Source organism: Alligator mississippiensis, chromosome 2, assembly GCF_030867095.1.
Source record: "Alligator mississippiensis isolate rAllMis1 chromosome 2, rAllMis1, whole genome shotgun sequence".
NCBI classification, from domain to species: Eukaryota; Metazoa; Chordata; order Crocodylia; family Alligatoridae; genus Alligator; species Alligator mississippiensis.
The window spans coordinates 57,064,285-57,076,929 of NC_081825.1; the positions used below are offsets into that span (position 1 = coordinate 57,064,285).

The 12,645-nt window shown below is 42.8% G+C and overlaps 1 protein-coding gene across 2 annotated transcripts in view; it reads right to left on the reverse strand.

The window, feature by feature from the left end:
- The window catches only part of NFXL1 (nuclear transcription factor, X-box binding like 1), a 90,305-nt gene extending 82,335 nt beyond the window's left edge, over positions 1-7,970 (reverse strand). The window contains exons 1-4 of one of the 2 annotated variants that reach the window (XM_059721700.1): positions 7,737-7,970; positions 4,570-4,749; positions 2,100-2,209; positions 579-712 (exon numbers count right to left, since the gene is read on the reverse strand). In XM_059721700.1, coding sequence (XP_059577683.1) covers positions 579-712; positions 2,100-2,209; positions 4,570-4,749; positions 7,737-7,896 — 584 coding nt within the window. In that variant the 5' untranslated portion in view covers positions 7,897-7,970. The remainder of the gene's footprint in view (positions 1-578; positions 713-2,099; positions 2,210-4,569; positions 4,750-7,736) is intronic. The other variant, XM_019481204.2, reaches the window with a different exon arrangement.
- Positions 7,971-12,645: the final 4,675 nt, after the last annotated feature.

The following is a 12,645-nucleotide window of genomic DNA, read 5'->3' on the forward strand; positions in this document are numbered from 1 at the left end:
AAGAAGCAGTGTGTTACTTCGACCCAGCTCCACAGCATCTGTATAGATTATGTGCTTCAGCAGGGCTTTTTGGCACTTTTAGCTAAATCCAATTCAATCAGCTCTTAGATAAAAGTGCCACAAAAGCCCCACTAAAACACCCAAACTGTACAGATGTCAGGGAAGCCAGGTCCAACTAACATGCTGCCTCTTCTGGGCATGCGCATCAAGTTTTTAAGTACAGCACCGTTTTTCTTTTTTAATGTCTGCAAGCATTCAAAGATGTTGGCCCAAGAACAAACCTCAGCTTCTTCTTAGTGGTAAAGTAACAGAACAGTGAAGAGAGGTTTTGAGCTTAAAGGTACCCCAATGGTAACACCAGCACCCCACCTTTGTCACAACTTCCTTATTACAAATTGTGACAGCATAACTTCAAAAAATTAATTAAAATGTGATTTTAAGATTTGGAGGACACCATTGTTATATTTGCAGCTACAAGTACCATTACTTTTTAAAATAAATCAGCTTTCAGGTATTCCACAATAAAGGCATCTTTTTATGCCTTCTGTATCTTTTTAAGCATAATATTATACACTTACCAAGGCCATGGATAATCCTTCTTCCCAAAATCATCATCTGTCAAGGGAGACGATATGAGAAAAACACTGTCCTTAGCCCACTTTTGGATACAAGGCAGGTGAAATATGCAGAAACAGCCAAAGCAGCTCCATACCTAAAAAAAAAAAAACCCACACACACATCTGTAAACAGATGTCACATTTATCTCTGATTAAACCATTTATCTTGGGACAAAGCACAATTGTACAAACATCCTTGTCTAATGTCCCAGGATAAATCCTAGAAAAGTTTCCTGATATGAAGTGGTAACACTTTATCCCATAATACTGCAAAGCATCTGTAGAGATATCCCAAAATTGCATCGCTGAATCAATGCCAGAAAAGTGGCACTGCATTCAGCCACTCACTAAACATGTTTACAAGCCAATCTTGGGATATTATTGTTCCAGGACAAACACAAGCAAAACTAATCCAGAGACAAATGCAGGGTCTTTCTCCTAGCCACAAAGAAAATAGCACATATTATGCTTGCTCCGATTTCAATTCCTGAAAGAAAAAAAAAAGAATTTCTAAAGGGATATCAACTTGAAATACTGCCAATTAATAAAAAAAGAGGAGGATAAATTACATTTCCACATACTACTATTACAGGAAAATATTTTACCCTTCTCTGATATAAGGTGTTATTTTCAACATTGTTGAAAAAGAGAAAGATTTTGAAACAGACAGATTTGTATTTGTGCAAGTAAATCTTGTGCAGTGCACCTGCAATGTGGGCTGTACACACCTGGCAGTCCTCCCAATCAGACTATAAATCTGCCAGATGGATATTTTATGTTAAGGTTGTTAGACCATTTAAAGAACTGTAGAAATTGGACTTACTGGATATGTAAAATCCTGCAGAAATATTAAGCCTGAGTTTCCTTAATTTATCCCGTGACAGACAGTTATTTTAAACCAAGGCTAGGAAACGCAAAGACTATTTTTCTAATCTCATGACAGACAAAATATTAAAAGTTTGTTCCCTTGGAACCACCATAAAGATTAGCAAAAACTCAGTGTGTAATTTCCAACATTAGAATTTAAAGTTTAAAATGTTATTAAGATTGGATAGAAAATATTATAGATACAAAATAAGTATGGTGATTTAAAAAAATACTTTTTAATGATTAAAGAATCAAAACAATATTGGGTCAACTGCAGTAAGAGAAATAAAATTCTAAGATCACAAAAAGACTTTGACAGCTCTTACTGTATACCACAACTACAGACTTAGGTTTAATAGGCATCTCACTAAACAAATAAATGAGAATGAATATTTTAAGTTATACCTGCACAGGTTTTGTTAATATACAAATAAAATAATTAGCTGAAAATGAAACTATTTTTTGTAATATTTACTACCTGTACTACTCTACAACTATTAGTCCATGGCTCTTCTAAGACTCATGCATTTAAACCTGTAACTTGCTTATTGGGTAAATACATTCAGATTGATAAAAATAATTAAGCTGCCTCAAAGACCATCATAAAATACTTACAGCTTGATTTCTTTTAATCGAAGCAATACAAATCAAGCATGTCATAGCTCCAGACTGAAAAGCTTCATTCACGTATTGTCTTGTACGTTCCAGTTCACTTGCATCTCCATCTTTAACATACAAAAACCCCAAGTTTAGTTGTAAAGCAATCAACATCATAGATGCTCACTCTTTATTTCCAAGTAAAAGTAAAAGAAAGCATCATGTGACCATCTTGTAAAATTTAACTAAGTAAAGAAAAAAAGCATCATGGTTTTAAAACCTTCTGCCCACTGAGTAACTCGGTATAAATCAGGGGTGGGCCAACTATGGCCCATGGGCCAGATGTGGCCTGCCAAGGAATTTTATGCAGCCTGTGGCAGGTCTCTCAGTCCCACTGGGCCTGGGTGCTCCAGGCAGCCCAAGCCCTGGCATGTGAGGTCAGTCCCACTACCCCTAGGCGCATGGCAGGGTGGCACAGCCAGACTCTGCTTCCCAGCAGCCCCAGCAGTGGCAGCTCCTTCCAGCTGCTGCTGCTAGTGTCACCACCACCACCAGACTCAGCCCTGCTGCCCGGGCACCTCAGCCTGTCTGCCTCCCACCCACTACCCGGGGCACTAGACAGAGTGGGCAGGTGGGGTCTCCATAGAGACTGGCCAGGATCCCCATGGGCAGGGTGTGCTTAGTCGAGCAGATGGGATGGGGCCACGGGCAACGCAAGAGCAGCGTCCAGAAGTGGGACAGGAGAGTGTGGGCAGTGACCACACACAGCCAGGGTCCAAGGCAGAGCGGCAATCCATTCCCAGCATGTCCCTGCTGCATGGGGAGCAGATCACGGGTTTGCCCCAGGCCCCCACCCTGTACTATCACCACCCCATGATCCCAACCCCAGCCCTGGCCAGCCCACCCATCCCACTCCCAGATGCCACTCCCCACCCAATCTGCCCAGCTGAGCACACCCTGCCTGCAGGGGTCCCAGGACACTCTTCTCATCCACCTGCTCCATCTGGCACTTCTGGCAGTGGGTGCAGGGCAAGCGGGTGGGCTCAGGGCCGTATAAACTCAATTGCTCCTGCCCCATCAGCACTCCATCCTCCTCTGCCTGCAACAGCTCACCAAAAGTCCTGAAGTGGCCCTGCAGCCAAAATAATTGCCCTCCCCTGATTTAAATACACAGCAAGTGTACAGGCATTTACCTGCAGCTTTGTTTAGCTTCTATGGAGCTAGCAGGTCATCCCTCAACTGCTACTCTTCCTCCTGCTCCCCCCCCCACACCCTCTCTGCATTCACCCCCAACTTTCTCCTCCCTATCACCCCTTTTTCTGCAAGTGTTTGCCAGAATGCAGTACTTACTAATCCAAGCTAGGCCTCAAGTCATACTCTTGTTGTCACCCTCTCCTTCTGGGCCTCTTTCATCCCCATCCAACACAACTCCTTTGCCCAACAAGAACTGAATGTAGGCACATGGAATTAAAGAATTAATGGAAAATAGCAAGATGTTGTGTCTCCCAGGCATGAAAACAAGTTGCCAATGATGTAAGACAATTCAGCAAGGAGGAGGGATGTGTTTAGGCATTTACTATGTCAAAAGGCCATAACCCTCTATTCTGCAGAGCTGAATTTCTTTCCCTTTCTGTAAAATAAAATATTTTTACCTTAACTGTATGGCTTTCTGCCTAGGTGGCATATGAAACCTTCTACAGTTTGTCCAACAAAGAAAATTAAACGTATTTTTTCAGCACAGAGATCAGTCATATGCTAGGATGAATTAAAATGTCCACTTTAAGACAAATTTTTAAAACATTCTGCTGATTCTGCAGCTATATATCACTACATTCTGCTAACATGTACCACTATATCTAGGACAGGAAATTATTTGGGCCCAAGGGCCACCTAGGGAGTTTTTGTGAGCTGCCACAGGCTGGGTCAGTACCCCTGCTCCCCCCACATAACTCACCAAAACTCCCTAAGCGGCTCTGCTCCACACTCAGTCGGGCAGCTGGGATGGGGCTGTGGCTGGGCAGGGAGTGGCATTCGAAAGCAGGACAGGCGGGTGGGACCGGGATCACAGGGCCACGACAGCATGGGGCCGGGGCCCAGGACAGAGCTATGATCCACTCCCTGTATGACCCTGACTGCAAAACTGGCACCCATTGTAGGGATGTGTGGGCAGCAGATCACAGCTCGGCCCTGAGCCCCAGCTACACACTGTCATAGCCCCACAATCCTGCCTTGTGATCCCATCCCCGCCTGCCCACAGCACCATCCCAGTGGCCAAAAACCCTTCACAGGCAGCTGCAGCCTAAAGGCTATATTTTGTCCACCCCAATCTAGAACAACATCAAGAGTATTAGTCCCACTTATATATAGCTTATATAACTAAATATATAAGTTATGTCTCTAATTATCCATCCATGTGTATTACAGGAATGCAGTGCTACTGATGTTTTTTGTATTACAGAGAAATAGTTCATTACATAAAATACTATACCAGTTTGATTAGTATAGGTTGTGAATGTTTTGGCCAAAATCTGTCCATGCTTTCCATCAATATCATCATCTTCATCATCATCCTCCTCAGATGAAGAACTATATTGGTCTTCAACAAGCTTTTTTGCTGCAGCTTGATTAGCCTTCTTAATTTCTTCAAATTTCTTCTTTGAAGATAATTCTGTTTAAAAGAATGTGAATCTTAATGCCATATTCAATTTTGCAGGCTTTCAAGTGTTGTCTGCCAGATACAAGTTAAACATTTTCGATAACCGTTTCTTCATTAGTCACTTCAGCATGCCATTGTATACAAATAATGCATAAGCATATACAGTATGACTTGCTTTCATCTGTTTGTCAACATGAACACTGGCATCTTTGGAAACGTATCTGTCAATCTTATTGTAAATTATACCAAGGCTCTTTTGGGAAGGTCAGCATAGAAATCTAACAAATGAACAGATACATAAAACTGCATCTTAAGGATCAGTTTTGCCACATTTTAACCAGATCAATCCTATTTAAACAAATCCACTTAGTGCATTCTACTGCTCTATTTGAGGTGCTATGAAAACAACGCTCCTTGTCACAGGGTCAGGTGCATAAAGATTTTACAAGCAATTCCTAGTACTACACTTCTATTATTTTGATGCAACTTTGGAGACACATCTATCAGTTTCCGATACCTTTTGAATTGGGACGTTTGGCACTCCAGCACATCCTTAACATGGTAGTAGATGCCAGGGTAGATATAATCACTACATTTGACAACATAAAACCCCTTCCCCCCAGCTGTATATTTAGAATATAATTTCTTAGGACTAATTTATCTGATGTAAAGGGCAACTGTGGAAGCTATTACTCTGCTGAAAAAAAATCTTGCTTCTACATTTCTACAGACAAAAGTTAAATAACAGCTTGTAAACTTGTAACTATAAGTAGCAGTGGGCTTAATAACAGATACTACAGGCTGGTAAAAGCAGATGGAAAATCTTCAGACCACCCACCCGGTCTATTGCCATGCCACTAAACAGATTTTTCTCTATTGTGTTTGCCAGCATCTTGTTAACTTTTCCACCAGTTCCCTTAAAAGACTATACCAGAACCTAACATAGCCGGCTATCAGGAAGTCTTTACTTAAAAATTTCTCTAAAAATCATCATTAAAATTGCAACTGAGATTCACAAATATGATGTAAACCAGTGGCGACACATGGGGATGCATGGGGGTGCATGTGCACCCCCTGACCGGCCACTCTCACTGCTTAGTCAATGGGCAGGAGGGGCAGGCAGGAGTGCCAGTGCCCCGCCTCTAAGTGCTGGCCAATCGCTGCAGCCACTCCCAGAAGTGGCTGCAGCAACTGGCCACAGTGATCGGTCATCACAGGATTGGCCGTGGGGGCCCCCCTGGGCTGTGAGATCAGCTACAGGGGACCCACCCCTCCAGTCGGAGGGACTGGTCACAAGGGGGGCAGGTGACCCCCTAAGACAACACCAGTCGCCCATGATGTGAACTCACAACATCATGATAAAAAAAGTATAAATCTCCATTTTACAAACAGGAAAACTAAGGTATACAACATAATAGCTAGTAAGTGCTTTCCAACTACTGCAGCCCCCATGGCACCAATGCTGAGCTAAAAGGCAAGCTAAGGAAGTATGAGCTGGATGAATGGACTGTAAGGTGAATAGAAAACTGGCTGGAGCATCAGTCTCAGAGGGTAGTAATCAATGGTTTGATGTCCAGTTGGCAGCTGGTATCAACTGAAGTGCCCTAGGGGTTGGTCCTGGGGCCAATTTTGTTCAATATCTTTATCAACAGCCTAGAAGATGGGATGGTGCACACCCTCAGCAAGTTTGCAGATGACACCAAGCAGGAGGGAGTAGTAGAGAATTGGGCATAGATTCAGAGAGACCTCGACAAATTGGAGGACTGAACCAAAAGAAATCACATGAAGTTCAATAAAGACAAATGCAAAGTCCTGCACTTAGAACAGAACAATCCCATGCACCAGTACAGGCTGGGGGCTGACTGGCTGGGCAGCAGCTCTGCAGAACAGGACCTGGGGGTTACAGTGGACAATAAGCTGAATATGAGCCAGCAGCGTGACCTTGCTGCCAAAATGGCTAATGCCATAGTGTGCTGCATTGATAGAAGTGGTGCCAGCAGATGAAGGGAAGTGATTATTCAGCACTGGGGAGGCCACATCTGGAGTATTGTGTTCAGCTCTAGGCCTCCCACTACAGAAAGGATGTGGACAAATTGGAGAGAGTCCAGCAGAGGGCAACGGAAATGGTGAGGGGGCTGGGGGACATGGCTTATGAGGAAAGGCTTATTTAGTCTAAAGAAGAGAAGATTGAGGGGGGATTTAATAGCAGCCTTCAACTACCTGAAGTGGGGTTCAAAAGAGGATGGAGCTGAACTGTTCTCAGTGGTGGCAGGTGACAGTACAAGCAGCAATGGCCTCAAGTTACAGCAAGTTTAGGTTAGATATTAGGAAGAATTTTCTCACTAGGAGGGTTGTAAAACCCTGGAACAAGTTACCCAGAGAGGTTGTGGACCCTCCATCCTTGGAGATTTTTAAGGCCCAGCTAGATAAACCCTTGGCTGCGATGATCTAGTTGGGACTGGTCCTGCTTTGAGCAGGGGGTTGGACTAGATGACCTTCTGAGGTCCCTTCCAACCATCATTTTCTGTGATTCTATTAGTTGTTCTGTCAACCTCAGGCGCTGGACACACAGCACAATTTTCCCAATGGGATTTCTCTTTTACAACAGCATCAGAAGGAGGGGACAGGCAATTGCAGCAGCCCTACAGCAGCAGTGCAGAGTTACTTCCAGAAAAGTAACAGATAAAACAGTATCAGCGCAAATCCAACCCACCGCATATGTGCCAAAAAGGGCACAGGCAGCATCTGGGTGTGGTACACGGCAGATCGGGAGAGGGCTGGGATAGGGCAGCAGATAGGTCAGGGAGCAGCAGATCAGGCAGGGCACAGCCCAGGGAGCTGAAAGCCGAGCAGCAGATCGGACAGGGCACAGGACAGGGAGCTGAAAGTCGAAACACAGATCAGGCAAGGCACAGCCCAGGGAGCTGAAAGCCGAGCACCAGATCGGGCAAGGAGCGGAGAGCCGAGCCCGGCGGGGGGAGGGGAGCTGTGGCACTCACCGCCGGTCCCCAGGGGAACGCTGCCGCCTCCTGTCGCGCTCAGCCCTGCCGCTCTGCCCCTCCCGGGCGCGGGCCGGACCCCCCCGCCGCCCGCTGGGCCCCGCGCCCGGCCCCGGCCCCGGCCCCGGCCCCGGCCGGCCTGGCGCCAGGCTGCCTCCATCGCCCGGCCTCGGCCCCGGCCCAGCGGCAGCGGGCAGAGCCGGACCCCGCCGCGAGACTTAGCACTGCCGGGCGACAGCAGGACTACGGCTCCCAGCAGCCTCCGCGCGGGCGAATAGTCGAGTCATCGGCCAAGCAGACAAAGGCGGAAGTGGCTCCCTGAGGGACTACAATCCCCAGCGTGCACTGGGCGCAACGCTGTCACGTGGTCTGCTCTGAGGGGGCGGGGGGAACACGCATGCCCAAGGGAGGCGAGCGCCCCATCCGGGTCCACTCTCCCCCTCGGGGCGGGGCGGGGCGGTGGGCGGAGCTTGAGCGTTGAGTGACAGCGCGCCCCTTGAAGAGCCCTCTGGGGTTGGAACTCCGGCGGGGTGAGTACCGTGAGGACGAGTTAGTGCTGTCAGTGCACGTGACTGCGAGACCTGAGCTCCTGTTGACCTGAGAGTGTTTGAGAGAACCTGCTGCATCAGCCCCTCAAATTGCAGTTTGCAAAATAAATGTGCACTTTGTATGTTTGAGATGTTTCAAATATAACTTGACTGTGCACAAGCCTCAATAAATACGGAGTCATGACATAAGCAGGTGAGACTCTTAGCTGTGATAATATCTTTTATTAGACCAACAAAAGATGTCACATCTAGAAGAACCTTGCCTGCTTGTATCCATAGATCAACACGGCTACAACCAAAAACCCTTGCAATGATATAAACATCGTGGATTGTATGTAATATAGAAAAATTGGGGAATAAATATATATTTACAAATACAGGTTGTAGCCATGTTGATCTGCAGGCAAAAGTAAAAAGATATCACCTCCCCAAGAGTCCTGATTACTTTTGCCTGTAGACCAACATAGTTACAAAGTATATCCATAAATATATAGTTATGTTTATTCCCCTATATTTATATGCACCTATAGATATAATTATTCACCTATATTTAACCAAACTATCCAGTTGATCTAATAAAAGATATCACCTCCCCAAGAGTTCTGGCTCTATACATGTATAACATGAATATATTTTATAAACCTATATTTATTTATTATACACTATCCATGATATTTATATTATTACTCTGTTTTTTACTGTGTGCCTATATATATTCTTGATGTTTATTGCTCATTTTTATTTCCATTTTGATAATACAGTCATTCATACAAAATCTTATGAACGATGCAAATTTTCACGGTTTAACAGCACCTTTTTTTAGTTGTTATATATTTAATGTAATCATATTTTCAGAATTCTTTTGATACAGGATCCAGGGTACTAGAACCCTGTGACCATAGTTTTAAACACTCTCTATTTGTTGTTCTTGAAATATTTTCTTGTTCTGAGTTGTGGCTAACAAATGATAAAGGACCTAACTGGAGTCTTTTTATTTAGATATTTACATACACAGAGAAAATGTATTACTTATTACCAGATAAAATGTATCAGATTTATTTAATTAATAAGTATACTTGTGTCCTTAGTGTTACTGTATATTTACTTCTCTAATGCTGTTTTTCTCATGAAAGATATTATATCACCCCTATTAGAATGAAATCACACATTGTTTGAGTGTTGAGTTGATGGGTTAATTGGTTGTTTCATGGGGGGGGGGAGGGGTTGATTGTTTGCTTTGGAATTTTTTCTCTGTTTGAGAAGATTCTCAAAGTAGAAATGCCCAAAATTTAAATAGGACAAGTCTTTAGCCAGTATCTGGTTGCATCTCAGTAGTTAATATAATAGCAGTACAGTCTGCATTACAGTCATATACAGAATGTTTGCATTGGAAAGCTTCTTAATAGGTACATTCAGTGCTTTTGGCAAGTGAGGAAGTTTAGGTGGAATTTGAGTAATCAGAAATGATTCTATAATATCAAATGAAAAAAATGTGGGAGAATCTTGAGTCCCAAATTAAATTGCTGGAGTTGAGGGGGTTTCATTGCCATTCTATGGTTCAGTCTACACGAGACACTTAATGTGCAGTAAACTAATTCTAATGCACATTAGCACAGACGACAAAAAACCTACAAATACGCTAATGCACAGTAGTATTAGTCTACTCATTAAGCGTCACACAAAAAGCGTGCTATCATGCTAATGAACAGTACAGCAGCCTACTGTGCATTTATTTAGTACTTGATGATACAAGTACTAAATTTATTGCACAGTAGGCACTGTGCATTAATGAATATGTAGATGCACCCAGTAAGTTTTAATTATAGGAGCTGCTATAAAGTAAAATAATGAAAGCTGCTTGCTGTAATAAGCAAGGGAATATAGAAAGGACAAAAGGTATTCAGTTTTCAGACTAATAAATAAGGCTGTGCTGAGTCACAGAAGAAAAACAATACTGAACTGTTATGGTTACACTCATAGATTACAGTAGTAATAAAATCCCTATATCCACTGTAGTTTTTGTTATACTGTAAAAGGAACTGTCAGAATTTTAACTGAAAATCTTACATACCTTATCAGTCAGCGTACAGATTCAAAATATCTTTGTCATTTAAGTGTAACCATTTCAGATGTTTCTCTTCTTATGTTGATCATTAAATATTTTCTGTTTCCTTAGAATCTCATGACTATATCACTGAAAGGGATTTCAAGGGCTCATTCACTCCAAGACCTTGCACTGAAAGAGGATCAAGTAGATCTAGACCAGGCCTGTCCAATTTCTACATTGCTAGGAGTCGCACTACCTACATGCTGGGCTGCGTGCCATGCCAGCTTCACTGGCATGAACCACGACCCCCACTCTGACCACATGTGGCACAGATGCCCCCCTGCTTTACCACGCCTCATGGGCACTCTGGGACAGGGGCAGGAAGTGGAAGCCGGTGGAGGGAGGGGGAGCCCAAAGACTCTGGCTGCCAGTGAAGCTGGAGAAATGAAAGGGAGCCCACAGACTACAAATTAATGCCTCATAAACCACACTCATCCATGGGCTGTCACCTGGACAGTCCTAATGTAGACTAACTAACCTTTCGGGGGTTTCACCATCCTAACATTTAGGAAAGTTTGTTTTTCTCATATCCAACCTATAACTTCTTTATTGAAAATTATGTAGATTTCTTCTTGTTCTTCCTTGGCATCCTTCAGAGAACAACTGATTGCCATCTTCTTTGTAACAATCTTATGTATTCAAAGATTGTTATGAACCTCTCAGTCTTCTGATTTTCAGATATTAGATTTTAAAAAAATCAACCACTATGTACACTCAACAAGTTCACTGAAAGCATGTTCAGAAGATGTTTACTGCACAGAACAGATAGTGAAAAACAGATTTGTCATACATGGCATTTACTTCAAAAACAAACTTAAAAAATAGCTTCAATGCTGTGGTTATTTAGGCCATATAGCAATTAGATTTTACCTATTAACCACACAACATTTCCTAAAAATATTTGAATACCATTGTCACTTCTTTACATTTGTGTCATTCTCACAACTAAATTCTAAAGGTAAGGATTCTGAAACAAACACCCCAACATTTTTTGGCTCATAAAATTCCAAACCCACGTTTGAAAATCAGTGAAGAGCGAGTGTATGTTTGTAATCAGCCAAACTAGGCTCCAGTTCTTAATCCTGCAAATACTTCAGATTGCACAAAATTTGACTCACATAAAACATCTCAGTAACTTTGGCAGGATCATTCTTGAATAAAATGTTATGGATTTATTGAAATGCTTGTAGGATTGAGAGCTTTAGGATATTCAGAAATGAAGCTTGATTTTTATGAGCTACAGTGTCCTAAACATGAAACTTTAAGTATATTCTAAAGCTTTGACAGATGATCAATTTGAAAGGATTTTGATATTGCCAAAGTGTACTTATAAAAAGTTTTATTTCACTCTGCCAGGAAAAAAACAAAGAACATTAAACTTAGGTTTCCTTGAGCAAATACATGATTGTAAAAGTCAAATAATTAAAGACTATGGATGCAAAATATTCTGTCTGTCTGAAATACACTAGGGTATGGCATTTCTAACAGGAATGTGACATTTTTGTTTTTAAGTGAAAATGTTTTGGTTAAAAAATTTCTGAGAATGTATTTGTTTAACAACAGGGGCATCTAGTGGTAATAACTGATATAAATAAAACAAAGAAACACTATGGTTATGACATTAAGACACCATCTACACATTACATTTATACCACCATGAATGTGTTACTTGTGACATAAATGGCAAGGGCGCTACACATGCACCCAATTTAAGGCACCATAAAATGCCAAACCAACCATAAAAATATTCTACATAAAACATAGAACATTTTGCTGAATACAAAATGTAGAATGTTAAATGTAGAACATTTTTATGGCTGGTTTGTATAGTACCTTAAATTGATTGAAGGTATGACAGGGCTGGGTCTGAAAATCAGCTGATTGTTAGCCCCAGCACTACACTGGAGTCTCTTTAAAATCCCAGTGCTGTCTTAGGGTCAGAGCCAACATCAGTTGATTGTCAGTCCCAGCCCTAGCCTCAAGACTGCATCAGGGCCAGTTCAAGGCCCCTGTGCAGTCCTAGGGCTGGAGCTGACAATCAGCTGATTGTCACCCCTGGCCCTAGACCTGATTCTAGACCTTTGTGAGGCAGGAGGAGCCTGGGCACATGATGAATCCCCCCCCCCCCCCCCCAATGTGTGGCATGGCAGGAGGTGCCACCAATAATTTGGGATCGGTGCTCAGATCCTATGGTGCCTTTAAACAAATGTGTGCCAGCTGCCTAAATCTAAACCTTTATTCACTAACACGCATT